The sequence below is a fragment of the Aspergillus alliaceus genome, assembly GCF_009176365.1.
Source record: "Aspergillus alliaceus strain CBS 536.65 unplaced genomic scaffold BDW43scaffold_15, whole genome shotgun sequence".
In the NCBI taxonomy this organism is placed as follows: domain Eukaryota; kingdom Fungi; phylum Ascomycota; class Eurotiomycetes; order Eurotiales; family Aspergillaceae; genus Aspergillus; species Aspergillus alliaceus.
In genome coordinates, this window is record NW_022474698.1 from 423,451 (window position 1) to 444,638 (window position 21,188).

The window sequence follows — 21,188 nt, forward strand, 5'->3', positions numbered from 1 at the left end:
CGCTGGCCCTATGGTAAAGCAGGGAGAACGATGGTGCGGATTGACATGAAACGAAAGTTTGTGGTTTCATCGGGGGATTTGGCTCACGAATGAGAAGGGAACGGAAACAGGGTTGGCGCAGGAGATTGGCCGTTACCGGGTCCTGTTCCTGACTAGTGAGACGCTAAAGGCGTTAGTTGGTTGCCTGTTTGGGTCAGTCGCAAATTGCGGGATGAGAGGTTGAAACGTGACATCATACGGACACGAGCCTTAGCCGCACTCATAAATGTGTGATATTGGTGAGTATGCCCTGGGTAGGCCCGGACGAAGAGGTTTCCATACATACTCATATGTCACACGAGTCATCTGCTTTCTGCAGGATAGGGCGAGCATAGATATCCTGGAGTGTCTCACGGTCGCTGAGACAAGAGCGGGTAGGCGCTTCCCCGATAGCTAGCGACTGTCGTTTCAGAATCGGACGAACTGTGGACCATGTCGAGAAATAGAAATAGAAACTTGCATTCATGTTCAGTGGCATGGATGCCAAGCAACATCTAGTATTTCGATGACTAGGGACAATTCAGAGCCAGATCTCACCCCTAAAGGTTCCACAGATCTTCTGTTGTGCTTCTGATAAATTATATTAATGAGGAAGTATGGAGTACTAGACGATGAACCTAACGTACAACAGGGCAGATCTGCCGACTGGCACAGGAGATCGTGGCCTGGGGCGCTCATTAGGCACCCGCCCGAGCTGTGGTACAGGTTTCACTTCAGCTGATCTTAAGAAACAATTCGAAGAATAACATGGCATCTTATTGCATGGCATCTTATTGAAGACTAGTTAAATTGACCGAAGAATACCGGCCGTCTCCATGCATATCGCAACTAAAAAGACTCTAGGCGGGAATATTACTTATATTTATCTAGTAAGATTCTATGATATTCACACACCTCGACTAAAATTAGGAATAACATCTCTTCTCGTGGCGTAAACTTATTCAGATCCCGGATTATCATCCAAAGACCTTGCCATTCGATAGATATAAGCCCACAGATAATCTCAAAAAAGGCGACGTCGTGTCTAAAGTATAGTGAACGCCCCATACAAACGTAGCACTACATACTGTCTCATTTCAAGAACAGAGACCGCCACCTAACAGCACATCCTGTATGACCACAAATGCCACAGCATTCCCCCGGAGCTTGCAGGTACATATCTCCTCGAAACCGACTACTTCTCACTTCTCACGGACAATATTGGGTCTTTGGGATAGTACGCAAGGCAAGATCGCGCGTTTTGTGCCCTTATAGCTGGATATATTTGCATATAAAACAGAATTTTTTTTTTTTCTAAAAAAAAAAAAAAAAAGTTGGATGTATTGCACTCAAGTGTTAAAGGCCGAGGGAGGGAGGGGCCCAGGGACCATTGATAGACCTATTTATAGGAAACAGTCAGCATGTCTGCCATTCGCCCAACACCAATTGGCGGTTGGGCTAGTAAGCTTGCCCTGTAAGCCATGTCCATCCCTCACTCCAACAAAACCCTACCTATGAGCTGGGGCTCATAATGCTGAGAGGCAGTCTGGTTTCCATTTCTAGAGCGCTTTAAGAGGAAATATGTTCTGTAACACCTTGGTTTGGAGGTCTGACAAGGCAAGCGAATTGGCTACCAGGAATAATCAAATAGCGAGGATCTTACATATAGACGAGTCAGTATAGAAAACCACATAGCTTTGCAAGGAGCTTTTGACATACAACACGTCTGGTAGTATCGCCATGCGGCTTACCATGGTTGGAAGCGTCAACAGGATATATCATGGTAATCCCATCACTAACTCGGATTTTTGTCACGGTGTCTGCCTACCAGCTGGATTGTGACACTTTATGAGGATTTGTATGCCAGCAGTGCTGAGCCTCGAGTTCGGTATTCTAGGTGTTTTCTGACAACGTAGCAGCTAAAGTGTTGCATGAACATATTGCTTATACAATGAGCTAGATGCCCTCCACTCATGCTCTATCCAATAAAGGGAGATTGCTGCCAATAGTGCTCTCCGTGAATAAATGATGAGAGTGGAAGATGTCCATGATCCTCTATCCAAAATGTAAAGGATACATAATGAGTACACGTATTTTCCACTGAACAAAACAGTAGGAAAAGTTCAGGCCTTCAATCCTAATGCAACTCCGTTGTCACTATAGAACCATCCTACATTCGACATGCACAATTGATAGACCGACAACGGGAATGAAACGCAGTATCGAATGATTAAGATGTAGGGAAAGAAAACTACCCTTTATAAGCCTTATCGTATGTCGCTCGGTTTAAGGGAAGTTAAGAAATGGCATGGTCAAGGGAGAGGCATGCCTCTCTGAAGGGGAAAAAGATGCGAATGGGACAAGATATATACTCTAACTGAACTCGTGGAAAGGGAACACATGGGCTATCAGCATCGCTTGGATATTTTATCATGACTTAGTTGAATCACAGAGGGAGACCAAAATATAGCATGATCAAAACAAGGCGATAACCATTCGCCACCTACCGTCTCCTTGCAATCGGATGCACTCCTTGGAGAGCCCGGATGAATCAATGAAGCCCTATCTACACCTCAATCTAACTCTTCATCAACTCCGCTCTATCCGGTGGAAAAAGATTACCTTTCGGGGGAATATAACCCCTTATCAAACTCGACAGGAAGAACCGGACTGACGCGTTCAATTAAACCAAGGCGACAATTCCAAAGTAGCAAAGTACCCCGGAAAATCCCTAAGCCACACTACCCCGTTATTGGCCTTGTTTCAACCCCATGGGTACTTTGTCACGAGTAGAAGATGACGGGATAAACGAGCTAATACCGATCAACCCAAATCATCCATAACAGGCAATAACCTATGGAAGCTTATCATAGTCAAGGTCACACGAACTAGAAGCCGGCGTAGGTCAGCATCCTTTGAAATTATTCCATTGGCGTAGAATCCCGCGGCCAAGACAATAGGATTGATGATTCTCACGCGCACTCGGTTCTACGTAGTTGATTGCAGACTTAGCCTGTAAACTCAAGTGGTTACCCTAAAAGAGTAAATATGTCCCTCCTGCGGGATGATAGGCTGCGATATCGTAGATATTTCTGGAGATAGCAAACGTTTCCCTTGTTTGTTATGAACAAGGGGTTCAGTAGGTATCTTCTAATGATGTTCGAATATAGATAATTGTCGATGAAAGTTCTAGGCGGTGGCACTAGTAGTATGTTCTAATTGTGGTTAAGTTTCAATACAGTGACCTACTAGTATGGCAATTGTTGTACGGTGACTGGTTGGATATGGTGTGACTGTGTTTCTCTTCAGAATACGGCGTAGTGAGTCGCGTGGCATATCTGATAAGACGAGTCTAGGTTTATGTAGATGGAGGAGAATACATGGGGTATTGTGATTATTACAATTTGGGGTAGAATAAGCAACTTACGTAGTGTTTCTTGTGTATGCATTTCTATGTACGACGGTACGTGAGTATGTGGTGCTATAGATATCTCCATTGAGGTTTGTATGACAAATTAACATTGGAGTTTTGAATATTGATAAACGGATACGGGATAGCATTTGGATGTACTGTACAGAGTACTCCGTACACATAGAGTAAGTAACCCTTGATCTTTTTCCATTACTGTGTGTAAGGGGATTGTGCTAAGTTACCTGAGATTGCACTGTAATTTTCAGACCGTGCGGAGTCGGACGCTTACCTGCCCGCGGCTCCGTGTTCTGCGCCACTAACACTGAACAGTACTAGGATCTCATTCTATTATCCATAAACGCTAGTCCCGATTGGGGATGAGATTCCAAGCTTTGTGGCTGCCATGCTGATGATACACGGATCTGAGGCTATTCAATTACGTACACAAATTTATTACTTGCTTCCGATGTAAGTACAAGATGCATAAAAGTTCTGTTCCGCTACACTGAGCGCTCTACGTAGTTACACTAGCATGGCATCAGGCTACAGTTTTGTATATTTCTTACCACTCATGGTTTATCACAGCTTTTGACCGAAGAAATTACATCAAATGTACAAACCTTAACAACCTGTCGGTGGTGAAAGATTTGACCATCCGAGGATTTGCAGCAAGGATCGGCGATGGATATGACAAAAAACAGCTAGCGGAAACTCCCAAGCATTGAATTTCTCTAAATGGAAAAGGTTGCTGCCTGGGGTGAGAATGTTGGCGGCGTAGAGCCAAGCTCTGCTTAGGCGCGGGAAGATTCCGTAATTAATTAGGAGGCCCCCTAAATCGACCGGAATAGGTTTATACAGAGTAGTTATGGTGTATGACTGCGTAGTAAGATACAGTTGTGCTCGGTCCGAGAACAGTAGCAATAAAGACGAATACACCATAGGACACACGGTATTAAGAAAGCGGTTGAGTTGCTGGGCATGCTTTTAACCCATTCGACCGAGGATAAAATGCCTCGAGTTTCAAACGCGGACCGGTGAAGTGGTCTTTTAGTCGAGTGTTTCTCATCTTGACATGACGTGCGAATCAGAACCTCACATAAAAAAGAGCTCCACTGGTGCCGGTCGTGGATGTTACTAAACAAATGGACTAACTAGCAACTGCACGAGACTGGAGAAAAGTTCGGGACGACCAACGTAAACGGAGGACCTTCCCTAAGTAACCCTCAGTAGGTCTGGATAACATTAGATAGTATTAGTCTGGGAACAATAAAGAAAATAAAGAAACTTGAATTCCGTATAATGAATACATCAAGTATTTATAAGGCGTACAATTTTGCAAGAATCCCTGCTGCCGGACTAGTTTTCTAGAAGATGTCGGACGGGCCGATGAAGTTTGAGGTTCCGAGCCGGTCCAAACTAGACAGCGGAAAACTACTCCTTACGCAAACACATCCAAAATGAAATGACGTTTGATGGGAAAGAGACAGACAAGAAGAAAAAAACAGGAATCAAAGTAAAAGCAGTTAGAGGTTCAAAATTTTCAGCGGGACCTCTAGGGCCTAAGTGGAGCAGCAAAACCACCGTCTGTAGTAAAGATCAACCAACCATTGTGGAAAACTCGACTATGTAACCAAGGCTCCCACTAGCCCTCACACCAGTGACACAGCCGAAATAGTGCCTCACCTTTCAAACCCGCCACAAGAGACTCAAAAACAGAATGGCACTAGATTAGTTGTGGACTTACTGCCCAGCCATCTGCGGTTACAGCCCCTCGTATGACGATATGCTGGTGAGTGGAGGCAAATCGGAACCGAGAGATTTGACCTTGCGCCTATCATTTTGTCCGCTGCAGTTAGTTCTTCCACAAAAGATGGAGCCAAGAGAAGTAAAAGATGGGGAACTTTTCGGACCTCTGGAGAACTAATTAAATCAAAAGTGGAGGCGACAAGGAAGGCTGCAATGAGGGAGAGATAGGGTTTAAATTTCGTTTCCTTTTTTTTTTTTTTTTTTTTTTTTTTGAAAAAAAGAGAAAGAAACGCAGCGAGTAGATAGATATCTTAAATACTCACTTTTACCCGTCCCACGGTGCCCAGTCTTTTACCAATTTCATATCACTTTCTCCTTCTCATATTCTCCCCTTCCCTCTACCTTCCGCAAACACCTTTTCTTGCACCTGCAGCTGAGGTATTTGTTTCTTTCTGCGTTGGGCCGTATCCGACACCAAGACCCCAGTCTATGTCTTACGCCTTTCCGCTTTGTTGATAGCTCGAGTGAACAAGCAAGGAGAAAAAACAGATTGAGTTCTGTAATACTGATCGCTTCGGCTGTTCCGTATCTTGTATCGCCGTATCGATAGGTGCAGTCATCTCTCCGTGCGCGACAACACCCAACCGTTTCTCAGATCCGACGACCATTTCGACAACCCATTCGCGACATTTGGACTCGCGGAAAGTGTGCCAACAGCAGCCAATCTGACTAGCAACAACATCGCCAGAACCCGTTCCGGACCCGAAGTAACCCTAGCAACATCCAATCTGTCCAGCAGCAACACCGTTACCACATTGACCTAACCCCGGAGCAAAACCGTAAGCCCGTATGCAATAGTGGTCGCAGTTCGACCATTTGATCTAGGCATTCCCACGCGGTATTCTTGCAACACGGCAGCCCGGCTCGCTATCCCCCGTTCGAACCCTGTGTTGCCCTTTGCACCATTTCCGTACACTGACATCCATTTTCCCCGCTACAATGGCCGACTTCGACATAGAGAAGAAGCCGAGTATGGTGAAGCCAGGATCCAGCAGTGAGAATGCGTCAGGAAATGATGATTCTGACGCACTCAGGCTGGCCGAGATGGGTTATACCCAGGATTTGCAGCGCAACTTCTCAATTATCTCGCTTATTGGCATTGCGTTCTGTATGTCCAACTCCTGGTTCGGTATCTCCGCATCATTGATCACCGGTATCAGTTCTGGTGGAACAGTCCTCATCGTCTACGGGTTGATCTGGATTGGTTTCATTTCAACTTGTGTGGGTGCCTCACTGTCAGAACTGGCCAGCGCCATGCCCAATGCCGGTGGGCAATATTTCTGGGCCAATGAACTTGCGCCTAAGAAATACGCCCGCTTTGCATCCTACTTTACCGGCTGGTTCGGGTATGCTGGTGCCATTTTTGCCTGTGCTAGTGTTGCACTCAGCCTTGGATCCGCTGGAGTAGGAATGTGGCAACTTGGCCATCCTGAATTGTATGCTATGGAGTCCGACCCTTCCTCCAACATTGAAATTGTTGCGTGCAATACTGACTCAATATAATAGTGTTCCAAAGCCATGGCATACTGTGGTGGCATATCAGCTCATAAACTTCTTTTGTTACCTCTTCAACTGCTGGGGCAAATCTCTGCCGGCAGTTGCAAAGGTCACGTTATACATTTCGCTGCTTTCCTTTTTCGTGATCCTGGTCACTGTGCCTGCCTGCGCCAAGACTCATGCCAGTGGAGCATATGTGTTTGGTCATTTCGTCAACTCGACTGGATGGGAGTCAGACGGCATGGCATTCATCGTTGGCCTGATCAATCCCAACTGGATTTTTGCCTGCTTGGACTCGGCGACTCATCTTGCAGAGGAAGTGCCACAGCCCGAGAGAAACATCCCCATTGCTATTATGTCCACAGTTGCTATTGGTTTCACCACGGCCTGGTTCTACTGTATCTCCATGTTCTTCAGTCTTAGTGACCTGAACAAGCTCCTCAACACAGCCACCGGAGTCCCTATCCTGGAGCTTTACTATCAAGCACTTGACAATGTGCCCGGCGCCATTGTCTTAGAGACATTGTTGCTGGTCACTGGAATGGGATGTCTGATTGCGTGTCACACCTGGCAGTCTCGCCTCTGCTGGGCGTTTGCTCGTGACCGTGGTATCCCCGGACATAAGTGGCTCTCTCAGGTCAATCATACCCTCGATGTGCCGTTGCACGCCCACAATGTCAGCTGCTTTATTGTTGGCGTCCTCGGACTGCTCTACCTCGGTTCCTCCACGGCTTTCAACAGTATGGTGACCGCGTGCATCACTCTGTTGTACATATCGTATTCGTGCCCCATCCTTTGCCTCTGGTATCGCGGTCGTAATAACATTAAGCACGGTCCTTTCTGGCTTGGAAAGTGGGGTCTCTTCTGCAACATCGTTACCATCGCGTGGACCGCTTTCTGTCTCGTTATGTACTCCTTCCCATCAACGATGCCGGTGCACACAGGCAGTAAGTTTTTCTCATTAGTAACCGATCCTATCTGACGTTTCCACTAACATTCCTTATAGACATGAACTATGTCTCAGCTGTATACGGTGTCGTGGTCTTCATTGTCCTGTGCGACTGGTTCGCTCGAGGCAGACGTTCGTACAAAGGCAGTGTCAGCTGCGTCGAAGGTGACAGTGCATCCGAGTAAAGGCGGACATTGATTGTCCCGCACTTCGCTTCTTCATTCCTCTATTCTGAACATATATTATTTTTTGTGATTTGAAAGCGTTTTCCCATCAGTTATGAATGATTCGGTCACAGTGAAGCGAGCGCGTTTTGACAATGCCAGCGAGAAGATCATTGCTCGAGAAGAAAAGAGAAACTTCATTGGAAGTCGGAAGTTGTACATAGACGGCGATACCCCTCGGCTTAATGCGCTGATGAGATTACCTTGAAATAAAAATGTAAAAAAAAATTTCAAGAAAGTTCAATATCACATTCTTCCCCGTAGTCATTATTGGATTTCTTTTTAACAGGAATTTCCAAATGATGGGAGTATTAGTGTGCCATGTGACTGCTCTGGCTATGCCTCTTCTGGCCGAGTAAACTTCTCGAACATTGGCATCCTTTATATAACCTTGTAACTTGCTTCAACAACGATATCTCATAGAAGTCATACGATCAACATGGGTGGAATCACTCCCTGAAAATCTTGACCATAGCATGGAATTGCATGATATGACGATATTTCTTTTCCTCACACCGAATCCACAGACTATATATATAATCCTATCTTCGAATCCCCAACACACAAAGTGCGCGATTTGTGGATTACACTTAGCGCTTTAGGGAGATTAAATTATATCACTATCCATGATCCAGGCTTTCTTTCTCGAATTTGCTCGCTACCTGTCTCAGGAAAAAAAAAAAAAATACAAAAAGAAACAAGACCTCTCCCTGTGTGGGGTTCAGAGTGTTTAAGTTGACGGGACTCCGTGCGTGGTCCACCAGTTAGAATTAGTCCTTGTGTGCGCCCGAAGTTTTCTCACCCTAACATTTTCAGGACTTGAGGCCACCCACCAAATCCTGTGTGCATGTACGTAATAGAATACTAGAGAGCCGTTGATCGGAGTTCTCCTTCTCCAATTCGAACCTTTGATGCGTTGGGGTAGAAGAAGCAGTAAATACCATCGTATGGATTCGATTTCTCCGCAGCATCTCATTTGATACTTATAAAAACACCCGTTTCAGCTCGCAAGGTCATTGCCCCACGTCCAGTGGCTTATCTGTTTGCTGACGAGGCTTACTATCAGAACTCGTTGGGACACATTGCACGCATCTAGAAATATTAAAGAAGAGGAACAAGTGTGCAGTTTTGTCACTGTTCTATTATTCTAGCCAGTTGTCGGCTTGTGTATTGTTCTGCACATTGTTGTAGGGTGGCCAAGGGATCGGTTCTCTCGAAGTGTTCCTATTTTCTTCATGGCAATCATGGGCGACACCATACCTGAGATGGCTGAACAAGAGTCAGAACCACAGATCCCGGAATCAAGGGTCCTTATCATAATGACCGGAGGTACCATCTGCATGCGACCATCGCCGTCAGGATTTGTACCAGCGAGAGGATTCCAAGAACAATGCCTGGCTCGTGTACCTACCTTTAACGATTGCTCTCTTCCGACAATGATGGACGTTGTCGTCGATAATGCAGGCCAGACTAAGGGCCATCCTAGTTTACGCACGCCGCAGACTGCATACGGCCGCCGAGTAAGGTACACGGTATTTGAATTTGAAGAGTTGTTGGACAGCAGCTCTATCGATGCCAAAGGCTGGGCGGAAATTGCGCGAACCGTCGAAAGGAACTACACTCTTTTTGACGCTTTTGTTATCCTTCATGGTACAGATAGCTTGGCGTACACTTGCTCAGCACTCAGCTTCATGCTGCAAAATCTTGGAAAAACCGTAGTCCTTACGGGATCTCAGGCTCCAATGTTGGAGCTTCAGAATGACGCAACAGACAACCTGCTTGGATCACTGGTTGTGGCTGGCCACTTCATGATCCCAGAAGTCTGTCTGTACTTCAACAACAGACTGTTCCGTGGCAACCGGTCGAGCAAGGTGGCAGCGAGTGACTTTGCCGCATTCGATTCTCCGAATTGCGCTCCACTGGCAATAACGACTTCCATGCGTACCAACGTCAACTGGGAGTTGGTCAATCGGCCAAAGGGCCTCGAACATTTCAGCATTCAGACTAATTTAGATACCACTCATGTCGCCTGTCTCCGTATATTCCCTGGTATCAAGCCAGAGATGATTGACGCAGTGTTGAGATTGGAAGGGCTCCGTGGATTAGTTTTAGAGACCTTTGGGGCTGGCAATGCGCCGCACGGTCAGGATAACGCTTTGATCAAAGTAGTCGCGGACGCTATCAAGCGAGGGATTGTTATCGTCAATGTCACACAATGTAAGGTACCTAGCTACGCCGTGGATCGCCAATTCTGACTTTGCACAGGTTTGACTGGCAGCGTGAGCCCGGTATACGCAACCGGTATGAGTCTTTCTCGGGCTGGTGTCGTTGCAGGTCTCGACTTAACTACGGAAGCCGCCTTGACCAAACTGGCGTATCTCCTCGGTCTGCCAAACGCAACTCCAGAATCCGTGGCGCGAGATATGTCGAAATCACTTCGAGGAGAACTGACGGAAGTGTCGCAACCTGTTTTCCGTCATCCGGACGGCGCCCTCACTGAGCGTGTCCAGGCCCTTACCATTCTTGGTTATGCCATTGCCCAGGGTGACCTCAAGAGGGTCGAAGAGATCCTGAAGTTGGAACATCATTATCTTTTGAACGAATCCGATTATTCTGGCAACACTCCGATCGTGAGATACCCTGTCCTCATCTTTTGTTCCTCGTTCGCTAACAAAGTACTGCAGCATCTTGCCGCGACGTCGCCATCTCTCCCAATGCTCCGTTTCCTGCTGATGCAGGGTGGTTCGGTCCACATCCGGAATCGCAACAACCGCACACCACTGTTCCTGGCCGCCAACGCAGGCTTATCGGAGCATGTCATCTTACTGCGCAAGTCGGGCGCGCATTTGCATTCGGATGAACGGACCGCGGCACAATTACTGGCGCGCCGGAGACCGGGAGTCTGGGGATTGGCCGGGATTGGACCGCGGGAGGTCAGTGAACGCGAAATGGAAGAAGCAGGAGAGGAGAGACTCGCGGAGCGAGTGATGGCCGGATCAGCGCCGTGATTAAACAAGGAAGCGATGCGACCGATCACGAGATGACATGCTGGATTCAGCTCGATAAATGCGAAACACCCTTCATCACTAACCCGATTGATGCCCGAGGGGGATTAAGTTCCTAGATTAAAAATAAAATAGAGTACATGATAAGCACTAGTCTGAGATAAGAAGAAACATTTCCAAACAAAGACGGCTCCAAACCCGGATCATATCACATATAACGCTCCCCCCGGGTTTCTCCTTAATAGATTTCACACGTAGAGGTCAGGTGGTCTGGTTGGGTCACCATGTTACTCTATCGACATTCGCGGAGAAAACTAGTGTGAGCGCAAAGGCTGCGCCCGCATGCAAAAGCAATGCACGCATCAGGGCTCGGAACCAATACATGCGCGGGGGGTTATGGCGCTCACTCCGATTCGGCTCAGCAGCTTATCTTATACCCTATAAGGCAGGTAATAATTGCAGCCAGGCTTAGTGAGAAAGTAGCTGAGCGACTTGATTATTGACCAAGCCACAGCGTATGTATGTACTTCTTCATAGACAAATCGACGGGGTCATGTGTCTATCTATGCTATACCTGTAATTACTGAAGGTACGGAGTACAGTACAGACTACAGAGTACTTACTAGAAGTACGTCTGTAAACCAGTGCTACTACTGATGGGGTCTTGGCATCGTGATGACAACAAAGGACAGCACAGACCGATTTGGAGGCGGTGGCCGAGTCTGGACGTTGAAGGAAACGTGGGCGTGATGGGCAATGTTGCTGGACGATATTGGTTCCATCATGGCTCCACTGGATGTCATATAAAAATATCTAGTTGTTACTTAGCCCGAGAAGACAAGGAAGGAGATAGAGCCAGACTCAAGAAACAATGAGGGAAAAATCATGAAAAGAGATATGTCCAAATACACAAGCAGTACCTACAACTAAGTTTTCTTGTCTATACTTGATCGAGTATGTACTCGGAGACACTTGCTTGTTTCCCCCGCCCTAAAAACAAAGCAGTGCGGGCGATTTACTAGTAGTCTTTGTGAAGATTTCAGGTGCAGTACTGTGCCTCTTTCCATAGGTGAAGAACATCGTATAGGCATTGAACAATGAACGTATCTCAATAGACTATACATCAATACACGTTGAGACGGGACATTGATATATATAAGAAATTTATAAGACGATATTAATGTTCTCTCTTTTCCAGGATCAAGCAATGAACTGCCGAATTTGAACACCGTCTATCAGAGGCCGTGACCACTCAATCGATCCAACGACGTGTTCAAGCATCCGACCAATTCCAGACTGCATCCCGAGTTACGTAAAGGAAAGACGGTCAATGGCTGCGCAATGGCGGAGAATGGATGTTTCTGGCGACTTCGTCTGTGCAGTCCAGCTGTCCGGTGATCAATCCCGGTCGAGACCTTGGAGATTCTGGTTCCTTGGAAAATGGAATGGTTCCTGCCAAAGGGTCACGAGAGAGATAGATACTATAGGGGATAGTCCGCATATTTCATGTAGGTCTATATTGTACATACGAACCACAGAAATAATTGGTAAGGGAGGAAGAAAAAGAAAAAAAGTCTCATCAAATTGGATAAAACATCCGGGTTCAATTTTTTTGTGGGCAATCAATCCATTGTTTCTATGACTGTTTCTCATTACTCGATATGAACCACAGTGGGTTTTCCATTCTCCTCCTCGGACTCCAACCCGACGCAGGTAAAAATAAAATAAAAATGAAAATGAAACAATAAAAATTTTTTTTTAAGAAAAATTAAGCAAATAAAAATCCAAAAGAATTTTCTCACCAACAACCCCAGACGATCCTAATCCAGACCAGGCAGCTAATCCTTCAGTTGGGGACCTCATAGGACTGGCCGTCATTGGGATGCGCCCATTCGTCCATATGATTCCATATGACATACGCTCCTTGCCTACTTATATCCTTTCATACATCGACCTCTTTCCTCGCCCCCTTCTGATGAGGATATTAAGAGAAGATACCCTTCCCCCTAGATTGACAGTCAATTACCCTACTCCCAATTTGATTCTAACATTCTCTCCAACACGTGCGTCCCTCTCAACCTTAGGGTACGGACTGTGGGTGCGAATCTCGGAACCATACCTTGGATCTGATCCACCTGTCTCTCTGATTTTTCCCTTTTCTTGAATGGGACCGGTGCACCTGCTGCCCTGATCCTGCGGCTTCTTGTCTCTCCTTTTCCGACTTCCTTCTGAATTCTTTTATTAATTTAGTTACTGGAGCCAGACCATAGGCGGGTGGGAGTCCACTGGTAGAGTCGCTAGTGGAATGAGTGCATTCCGAAGCCCTTATCCATCGTTCCGCGGGCATTAACTAAGAAAAACACCTTGCGAGCCAACAAAAGAACAAGGAAAAAAAAAGCACATCAACCCTGTGGATTGCGGCATCTTCTACTTTCTATCAACCTTGTCTCCAACTTGGTGATCCACCTCCGACTTCACAAAAAAATTAAAAAAAAAGGAAAGAAAAGAAAGAAAAAATCTCATTGCACCATTGATTATTTCGATTGCGGCATTAGATTGCAATCAATCGAGAAAACAACCAGCTGTGAACCCCACTACGTACTACCCTTACTATAAGCCATCCCTTGTGAGGCATTGTGCCCCATTCTCCTCCGACTAACCTAAACGGCCCCTCGTGATAATAATAACAAGAATAATCCCACCAGAACTTACTCCAGATTTTGTCGGAGCCGCCTTTGCCTTCATTGGTCTTTCTCGCTCTTCTCTACCTTCAATCCCATCTATTCTACCCCGCATAGACTCTTCCTGTCCAAACTGCCGGAGGGGTCTCAAGCCGCTTTCGCACTCGGCTCCTCCTTTCCCTCCCCCGCGCTCCTTCTCCCCTCTTTGCTTCTCTCACCCCCTCCATCCTCACTGCCGCCCCGAATGACACAACAGAAAACCATTGCCGTCGTCAACGCGACGGGTCGCCAGGCCGCCTCTCTTATCCGAGTCGCCTCCGCCGTCGGCCACCATGTACGAGCTCAGATTCATTCGCTGAAAGGGATCATCGCGGAGGAGCTGGAGAGTCTGCCGAACGTCACCCTGTTCCAGGGCCCTTTGCTCGACAATGTGCCCCTGATGGACGCGCTCTTTCAAGGAGCCAACCTGGCCTTCATTAACACAACATCACAATCGGGCGATGAAGTCGCAATCGGGCGTGCGCTCGCCGATGCCGCCAAGCGGGCTGGTACCATTCAACACTACGTCTACAGCAGCATGCCGGACCACTCAGTCCATGGGCCATGGCCTCCAGTGCCTCTGTGGGCGCCGAAGTTCACGGTCGAGAACTACATTCGACAATTAGGGCTCCCCGCAACCTTTGTCTACGCCGGAATCTATAACAACAACTTCACCAGTCTACCATACCCTCTTTTCCAGATGGAACTCATGCCCGACGGAAGCTTCGAATGGCATGCTCCGTTCGACCCGGATACCCCGTTGCCATGGTTAGATGCGGAGCATGATGTTGGTCCTGCTCTGCTGCAGATTTTCAAGGATGGCCCCAAGAAATGGCACGGTCACCGGTAAGTTTGCCCCTTGCAGATCGGACGTAATTCGCCGTGCATGCGAAGCTAAGAATAGTATAGGATTGCCCTGACGTTTGAGACCCTTTCCCCCAATCAAGTGTGCGCGGCGTTCTCGCGCGCCTTAAATCGCCCGTGCCACTACGTTCATGTGCCCAAGGTCGAGATCAAAGTTGGCATACCGTCTGGATACCGAGAACAGCTGGAGGCGATTGAGGAGGTTTTTGGACGGTGCAACGCGCCTTACTTCCCGCAGCCCGAATTCTCCCGTCCTGCAGCAGGGTCCCCCAAGGGCTTGGGCCCGGCCAATGGCAAAGGTGCCGGCGCCGGCATGATGCAGGGTCCCGGAGGGGTCATATCGCAGAGAGTCACCGACGAGGCTCGGCATCTGTGGGAGGGCTGGCGAGATATGGAAGAATATGCGCGTGAGGTCTTTCCGGTCGAAGAAGAGGCCAACGGGTTGGACTGGATGCTGTAGCCGGAAGATTCTCGGCCATTTTACTCTCCAAACCGATTTGGGTCAAGTCGCACGGATTCTGCAACTTTCTGACGCTATCGGCGTATGGCACGCTTGGTCCGATGTAGGCCGCATGCCCCTTTCTCACTCCTCTCCTCCTTCTGTCTTACTCATTCATCTACCACCCCTTGTCGCTCTCATTCTTTTGTTATTAATAGCATTAACGGCGAATCGGCCCGGGTCTTATCGTTTGGGGGGAAAAAATTACCATAATGGGTTGGGAGCCTGAAGAGATTACCAGCCCTTTGTCTCACCTCCGGCGAAAAAGGACAAAAAAGTTAATGGTTTGTTTTGATTGACTGGAATGGTACGGTTGGATGAAACGCACATCACGACACGCTGCATGATGATTAGTGGCCCCGTCCGCCACAAAAGTTATCTGATTGATTGGTTATTTTCTTTGATTATCTTCTACTTTATTTATTCCCCTCGTGTGTTACGACTCACACCGGCGGCTGTTTAATGATTTGGAATTATAATTTACTTTGCATGATGTGAGGGGTGTCTGTTATGTATGTGTGAGTGACGCAGTGCCTTAGGCACGGTGGTCCTGTCTCTCGAGGCAGCAGCTTGGGGGTGATTAGCATTACTATACTACTCATAGAATGGCTAATACCGTGCGAATTGGCGAATCCTATAAGGACCCGCATACGCAGTAGGACGGGATGAAGTCGAAATAAACTAACGCACACCATCCTCAACCCAAAGAACCTGGACAAAAGGAAAAAGAAAAGAGAGTCCCATGCCTTATCTCCCCGCATTCCGCAAGATAGTCCAGTCGGTTTATCAGCGCCCCCCCAAAAGAATAATAGCCCGGAGTCCGTTTAAATCTCCGGACTGGCAGCGATTTAGATAGCAACTATCGAGTAGTCTAATCACTTAGTCCAAACTATATCCGGCTTATCCAGCAAGGATCGGGACCAACAAAAAAAAAGCAATGACTCGGTATCCGGCGCTAACTTTTCCTTTCTTTGTTTTCTTCTTCGGAAACCCTTGGTTCGGCGGGAACGTCTCAATTGGGTATTCATTGCTTAATACTTTCTCTTATGCACTAAGGTTGATTTGATGGGGGCAGTATGATGTTGTTTGCTTATATATTAGGATTTTTATGAAGAGGATACACGTATGAGGAGCTGAGCCATATATTTTTATATACTATAGTAGGAATACCGATGGATGTGAAAGCCAATCTCTGACTAGGTAGTATTGTTCCTGGTGAAATAAGCCCAGAAGTAAAAATGATTTACAGTTTTTTTGTCTTAATTTTATATGTATATTTTAAATACGGTTATGTCCACCTTGGTGAGCTCGTTGTATAAAATTCTAATGTAATTAGATTGAGAAGATGTATTGATTGACTTACAAAGTACGGAGTAGTATTAGTAGTGGCTGCAACGGGAGAGCTTCGGGCACGACGAGTCATGATCGTCATGTTGCAAATTGCGCCGGAAGGGGAGGGAAAAAAAAATCCATGGACCTAGTGAATAAAGGTACAAGGATTTGGCATCATAATGTGAACCGCACCCGAGGCCGACTCGCAGCTCCTGATTGGTCCAGGGGGGATGTTCGTGTGCCGGAGAGCGTTAGTGTGAACACCTGACTGGACTTGAGACGCCGAGTCCAGACGGGAGCGCAATTGCGATGGTCTGCGCGGAGTAAAGTTTTTGAAGAATTCAAAATTTTCTGATCGCGTCTTCTGCTTCTTTTCATTACTTCTCCCCCCTGTTCTTTCAATCATCTTCTACCCCCAACTTTTCATCGGGATTTCCATATAATTGCTCCCGATTCACTCTCACACAGCTTCTATTACCCTTTTCTATCCTTTTATCCAGCCGTTGTTTGCTGTTCATCATCAACATGGCCGAGGAGGGAAATTCGCTACTTGATCGCCTCCAGGCATCCGAGCCCACGGAGGCGCAGTTGAAGAAAATGTCGTTACTCGAAGAAAAGCGCTCTCGTATTGGCCTCGAATCCCGTAAGCTATGTCTCGATCGCATTTGCCGTACTTGGATGGCTTAGCTGATGTTGGTAGTCCGCGACAGCACTGTGAAGATGCGCGACTGGTATAATGAGCGCGATGCGTTCATCAACGAAAATGACGAGATCAAGGAGAATTTCTGGGTTCGCGTCTTCGCCAGCGCCCCTAGCGAGATCGATCAATACATCATGACCCCCGACGCGGCCGCTCTAGGCTCTACCCTCAAGAACCTGAAGGTGGAACGATTCGAGCTGAACGAGCAGGGCCAGGGCGAGCCTCGTAGCATTCGTTTGACTTTCGAATTCCGCACTGGCGAAGAGAACCCCTTCTTCGAGAACGATAAGCTTGTCAAGGAACTCTTCTGGCGCCAGAGGTCCCTTAAGACTGCTGATGGTAAGACGAAGTGCTGGGAAGGCTTGGTCTCCGAGCCTGTTCGCATTCAGTGGAAGGAGGACATGGATCTCACCAAGGGCTTGCTCGATGCGGCGTGCGACCTGGCCGAGGCCGAGAAAGGTGGAAAGGACCGCAAGAAGCTCCCTGAGTATGAGAAGCTAAAGGACAAGATCGTTGAACTGGAGACTACTGCCGACCAGGAGGAGGATGAGGACGATGAATTCCCACTTGGTCCCGTAGGCACAAGCTTCTTCGCTTTCTTCGGCTATCGGGGTAACGATGTGTCCGCGGAGGAATCGGAGGTCGCTACAAAGAAGGCTGATGATCGTTTTGCCAAGCTGTCGGCAGGCGAGTCAGTCGATGCTGAGGATGCAGAGGAGGACGAGGAATTCGAGGACATTGAAGTCTTTCCGGACGGAGAGCAGCTTGCCATCGCCATTGCTGATGACTTGTGGCCACATGCTCTCGAGCTTTTCAGTAAGTTGTTCACAATGATTGTTTAAATATATATATTCTAACAACGTCAAGACCGTGATGAGGAAATCGATATGGACGAATTTGATGGTGAGATTGACGACGAGGATGACGACGACGAAAATGACGAAGAGGAAACCGCGCGCCCCAAAAAGAAGACCAAGGTATAAGCCTACTGAATCTTCTCTTTGGCCAACTGATTCGGATGACGATTTGTATTTGGAATTTTTCCCCTTGGTTTCTTACAGGGCGATCACCAATATTAATAAAAGGACAAGCACGAAAATGAGAACGGCGATGCAAAATGAGGACATTGTATCTTTGTAATATTTAGTTAGCTTCGATGCCTGAAGCCACCCAAGGGCAAGAAATTGCGGCGAAACTGGGAAGTAATACTTACCTTCGTTCTTTCTCACGATGTACTTAATCTTTGACACCCCTCTCTGTAATTTGCCTCCCACTCGGTCGGCTAATGTATCAACTTCCCCTATCATGACCGCTTGCTCTTCCAGTTCCCGTCCCATATCGTCGGCTTGTTGCCGCAAATTGCCAACAGTGCGAAATACGCCATCCAACTGTTCGTCCTGCTCGTGCATCAGTTCCATCTGTCGTTGTTGTTCGAGAGCGGCATAGTAATCATCCCTTCTATCATCCGCTGACGGGGAGAGGACATTATCAAAGTCCGATGGATTTGGTAGCCCGGAAGACGAGTTGCTAATAGATGCACCAGCTTGGCCACTGCCAGGTGCTGCAGCGTTAATCACTGTCCTTTGTAACTCTTCTCTCATTTTCTCAACCTCCCCTCCGACCTCCTCCACCAATTTCCGTCGGCGCTCTACTTCCTCCAACTCCAAGCCATATCGATATGGATCCTGCTCAATCGCACGCACACTCTCGACAAGATCATCCAAGTCCGCAGTGAGTTCTGTCAGCGTCGCCTCGAGTTCCGAGCGCGCTTGTTGGAGCTCAGGGTTGGATGGAGATTTAGCAAGAGACCTGATGCGGAGATACGAAGAGAAGAGAGGTCTTGTCGTCTGCAGCGTCGCTAGGACGTCTCTGAACACGTTGAAAAATGTAAGTTTGTTCCTTTTGGGAAGGAGGTGGAGAATTGAGACTCACGCTTGAACATGGAGGAACGGATCAGCATGCTCCATGATTGTAATATATTTCAGTGTACTAGATATCAAAGGATAGTTCTTGACTCCTGGAAGGTATTGATAGTCTGAGGACTCCGAGAGGGATGTTAGGCGGTGGTAGAGGCGGTAAACGGAGTGGTGGGCGCTAGGCTACTTATGTAGCTTCTTCCCCTTGCTTACGCATCGAATCGTCTGAGAACTGTCAATTCATTTGATTCTCTTTTTGTTCACATTCTAACCATTACATACGAAATTGATTATCGCTCATTTAGTCATCATAAAACAATGCTGAAATACCCCATCGTAAACACCTGGTGAAGCCCAACATGCCTTTGTGTCCACATCTCTTTTAGATACTTCTCCGCAGCACGGTTATATTCTCGGCCTCGGTCATCGATCAGTGCTGGTTTGACACTCCAACTCCTGACTCGTCGATTGCAATCGCAGGTTTGACACCCCAGGTCTGGGATATTTTTCCAGGCCTTCCAGTAGTTATCGAGCGGGTCTGAGAAAATACATTTCCTAACACCGCAATCGGTAGCTTTCTCCTCCAGACCACAGCACTGATCTTGGGGACCTAAGAAAAGCTTGGCTAGAGACTGTGGCGACTGCTTCAGCAGGAACCATGAGATCACGCTATATTCATTTCTTGCATCGCGGTGCCAGTCTCTGGGTCCATGTCGGAGAAGCATCCGTTCCATAAGCTCCCGCAGCATTCGAAGTGTGGTGTGGAAGTCAATCTCGGTCTGTTCGTCAAGATAATTTCTGAATTTGAGCCGTCTCCTGCCGATATCTACCTCTCTATAGCCCCACTTTAAGACGGTATACACATGGCTGGCGTATGCTTGGAACGACGTCAATTGCCGCTTGTTCCGCGGGATTTCGGGGTACTCTTCCAGCATCCTAGTAAGTACCAATAGGCGCCCGGTAACGTCAGGAACCAATGGGTTTATTTTCTGCCTTAATTTGTATGCATCACGGGCAATGTCAGCCATGTGGAAAAGGACATGCAGCCCTCGCTCTAGTCGCTGCACGAGTCGGTGCTCTGCATGATAATTCATCTTCTGACTTTCGTCCTCCGAGAAGGGACCCCATACTGAAGGAATGATCTGGCATGCGAGCTTATGCGCGATGTCCTGGCGTTCGATGAACCTCGAAAGATTGTGCACTGTCAATGTTCTTTGATCACCCGTCTGTGGGTTTAGAGTAAGCACAGGGTCAAATGTGTCGATGCTGTGCCAGCGCATGAACCATCGACAAATATGCGGTTCAAGCAATTTGATAGCTTCATAAGTCGCTTTGTTTACAAGACAAAGTGTCAACACTACGTCGATATCACCGTTGACTATGATTTGAAAAAGGATATCCGGAATGGACCCAAAGGGCCTCTGTCTCTGTTTAGTCTTCGAGGTTATTATCTGGACATAAGGCGGATCAGCAAAGGCCTTAGGAACTTATATGGTAGACTACGAGACACGCTGCACTTCAAGCTATGATGTTTACTCACCATAATTCTGTAGATACTCCGCGCTCTAATTGAGTGATTTCGCGTGGCCAGTTCAACGATTGTCCATTAACAAATTCTCAAGGGAAATCTACTGTTTATATCTTCTTAGGAGCAAGGGGACCAAAATTGCCGCATAGATGTCATTAAGCTGTCAACGGTGTGACGCGTTAGCAGAGAATCATCTGCGTGCTTGTGGTAATTTCGCAGATCGGGAGGCTGAGCGTGCAGGATGCAGGAGACGATGTGTTAAACAAGAGTAGGTTGACTGGTCGATAGAGACGGATATATGGTACGTGGTGATATCCCTTGCCTGGGCTGGGATATCTCCTTTCTTCAGGGAGTAACACGGTCACGTTTATGGGATGGTAGCGCGAAATAACCTATTGGCGAGTGTCGCTGACTGCCAACGCAGCTCTGATCACTCCCTATATATGCTGAAATCCGAAACCGGTCGATAGATCCATACATAGTCCCTGAAGGTTTGATGTTAGTGGCTAATTAATATAGGATAGCGGCACACCAATATGGACCTAAACGTACAGATCAGCAGGCCTCATGTGCCACTATCGCCCAGGGTTTCAATAGTCAGGCCTGCGTGGCTGTCACAGCGGGCTTCGTCAGAGCGCCTAGGATGATCTGTTCAAGCAGGTGATCGGGTTTTCAGGGGGATTGGGGAGCCACCGTTGTGTCAGAAGGAATCCCGATA

The 21,188-nt window shown here is 47.4% G+C and overlaps 7 protein-coding genes across 7 annotated transcripts; 4 read left to right on the plus strand and 3 right to left on the minus strand.

The window, feature by feature from the left end:
• The first annotated feature begins 6,010 nt into the window (after window positions 1-6,010).
• On the plus strand, window positions 6,011-7,986 carry BDW43DRAFT_53473 (putative choline transport protein Ctr). Its single transcript, XM_032050210.1, has 3 exons — window positions 6,011-6,672; window positions 6,743-7,680; window positions 7,740-7,986. The coding sequence occupies exons 1-3, from the start codon at window positions 6,176-6,178 to the stop codon at window positions 7,865-7,867; spliced, it is 1,563 nt and encodes a 520-aa protein (XP_031901602.1). The 5' UTR covers window positions 6,011-6,175; the 3' UTR covers window positions 7,868-7,986.
• A 1,050-nt stretch (window positions 7,987-9,036) lies between these two features.
• BDW43DRAFT_53521 (putative lysophospholipase) lies at window positions 9,037-11,081 on the plus strand. Its single transcript, XM_032050212.1, has 3 exons — window positions 9,037-10,123; window positions 10,172-10,536; window positions 10,591-11,081. The coding sequence occupies exons 1-3, from the start codon at window positions 9,142-9,144 to the stop codon at window positions 10,912-10,914; spliced, it is 1,671 nt and encodes a 556-aa protein (XP_031901603.1). The 5' UTR covers window positions 9,037-9,141; the 3' UTR covers window positions 10,915-11,081.
• A 2,375-nt stretch (window positions 11,082-13,456) lies between these two features.
• On the plus strand, window positions 13,457-15,127 carry BDW43DRAFT_53494 (NmrA family NAD(P)-binding protein). Its single transcript, XM_032050211.1, has 2 exons — window positions 13,457-14,477; window positions 14,541-15,127. Exons 1-2 carry the CDS (start codon window positions 13,837-13,839, stop codon window positions 14,953-14,955), a joined length of 1,056 nt encoding a protein of 351 aa, XP_031901604.1. The 5' UTR covers window positions 13,457-13,836; the 3' UTR covers window positions 14,956-15,127.
• Window positions 15,128-16,379: 1,252 nt separating this feature from the next.
• Window positions 16,380-17,059, minus strand: BDW43DRAFT_272879 (uncharacterized protein). Its single transcript, XM_032041570.1, has 2 exons — window positions 17,037-17,059; window positions 16,380-16,969 (listed from the first exon to the last, which is right to left on the minus strand). Exon 2 carries the CDS (start codon window positions 16,730-16,732, stop codon window positions 16,472-16,474), a length of 261 nt encoding a protein of 86 aa, XP_031901605.1. The 5' UTR covers window positions 16,733-16,969; window positions 17,037-17,059; the 3' UTR covers window positions 16,380-16,471.
• On the plus strand, window positions 16,724-18,045 carry BDW43DRAFT_53634 (histone chaperone napB). The gene is made up of 3 exons (XM_032050215.1): window positions 16,724-16,969; window positions 17,027-17,842; window positions 17,894-18,045. The coding sequence occupies exons 1-3, from the start codon at window positions 16,852-16,854 to the stop codon at window positions 18,007-18,009; spliced, it is 1,050 nt and encodes a 349-aa protein (XP_031901606.1). The 5' UTR covers window positions 16,724-16,851; the 3' UTR covers window positions 18,010-18,045.
• On the minus strand, window positions 17,975-19,093 carry BDW43DRAFT_53628 (SNARE domain protein). The gene is made up of 3 exons (XM_032050214.1): window positions 18,959-19,093; window positions 18,240-18,895; window positions 17,975-18,158 (listed from the first exon to the last, which is right to left on the minus strand). Exons 1-3 carry the CDS (start codon window positions 18,991-18,993, stop codon window positions 18,082-18,084), a joined length of 768 nt encoding a protein of 255 aa, XP_031901607.1. The 5' UTR covers window positions 18,994-19,093; the 3' UTR covers window positions 17,975-18,081.
• BDW43DRAFT_53627 (uncharacterized protein) lies at window positions 19,094-20,832 on the minus strand. The gene is made up of 3 exons (XM_032050213.1): window positions 20,483-20,832; window positions 19,225-20,393; window positions 19,094-19,167 (listed from the first exon to the last, which is right to left on the minus strand). The coding sequence occupies exons 1-2, from the start codon at window positions 20,483-20,485 to the stop codon at window positions 19,251-19,253; spliced, it is 1,146 nt and encodes a 381-aa protein (XP_031901608.1). The 5' UTR covers window positions 20,486-20,832; the 3' UTR covers window positions 19,094-19,167; window positions 19,225-19,250.
• Window positions 20,833-21,188: the final 356 nt, after the last annotated feature.

Coding starts and splice junctions, on each gene's coding strand:
- BDW43DRAFT_53473 (XM_032050210.1), top strand. CDS start 6,176: ATGGCCGACTTCGACATAGAGAAGAAGCCGAGTATGGTGAAGCCAGGA. Junction 6,673..6,742: donor CAACTTGGCCATCCTGAATT/GTATGCTATGGA, acceptor TCAATATAATAG/TGTTCCAAAGCCATGGCATA. Junction 7,681..7,739: donor GATGCCGGTGCACACAGGCA/GTAAGTTTTTCT, acceptor CATTCCTTATAG/ACATGAACTATGTCTCAGCT.
- BDW43DRAFT_53521 (XM_032050212.1), top strand. CDS start 9,142: ATGGCAATCATGGGCGACACCATACCTGAGATGGCTGAACAAGAGTCA. Junction 10,124..10,171: donor TATCGTCAATGTCACACAAT/GTAAGGTACCTA, acceptor GACTTTGCACAG/GTTTGACTGGCAGCGTGAGC. Junction 10,537..10,590: donor ATTCTGGCAACACTCCGATC/GTGAGATACCCT, acceptor AAAGTACTGCAG/CATCTTGCCGCGACGTCGCC.
- BDW43DRAFT_53494 (XM_032050211.1), top strand. CDS start 13,837: ATGACACAACAGAAAACCATTGCCGTCGTCAACGCGACGGGTCGCCAG. Junction 14,478..14,540: donor AAGAAATGGCACGGTCACCG/GTAAGTTTGCCC, acceptor AGAATAGTATAG/GATTGCCCTGACGTTTGAGA.
- BDW43DRAFT_272879 (XM_032041570.1), bottom strand. CDS start 16,732: ATGATTGAAAGAACAGGGGGGAGAAGTAATGAAAAGAAGCAGAAGACG.
- BDW43DRAFT_53634 (XM_032050215.1), top strand. CDS start 16,852: ATGGCCGAGGAGGGAAATTCGCTACTTGATCGCCTCCAGGCATCCGAG. Junction 16,970..17,026: donor TCGTATTGGCCTCGAATCCC/GTAAGCTATGTC, acceptor TGATGTTGGTAG/TCCGCGACAGCACTGTGAAG. Junction 17,843..17,893: donor ACATGCTCTCGAGCTTTTCA/GTAAGTTGTTCA, acceptor AACAACGTCAAG/ACCGTGATGAGGAAATCGAT.
- BDW43DRAFT_53628 (XM_032050214.1), bottom strand. CDS start 18,993: ATGGAGCATGCTGATCCGTTCCTCCATGTTCAAGC. Junction 18,896..18,958: donor CCGTTCCTCCATGTTCAAGC/GTGAGTCTCAAT, acceptor CAACGTGTTCAG/AGACGTCCTAGCGACGCTGC. Junction 18,159..18,239: donor CATCGTGAGAAAGAACGAAG/GTAAGTATTACT, acceptor AATATTACAAAG/ATACAATGTCCTCATTTTGC.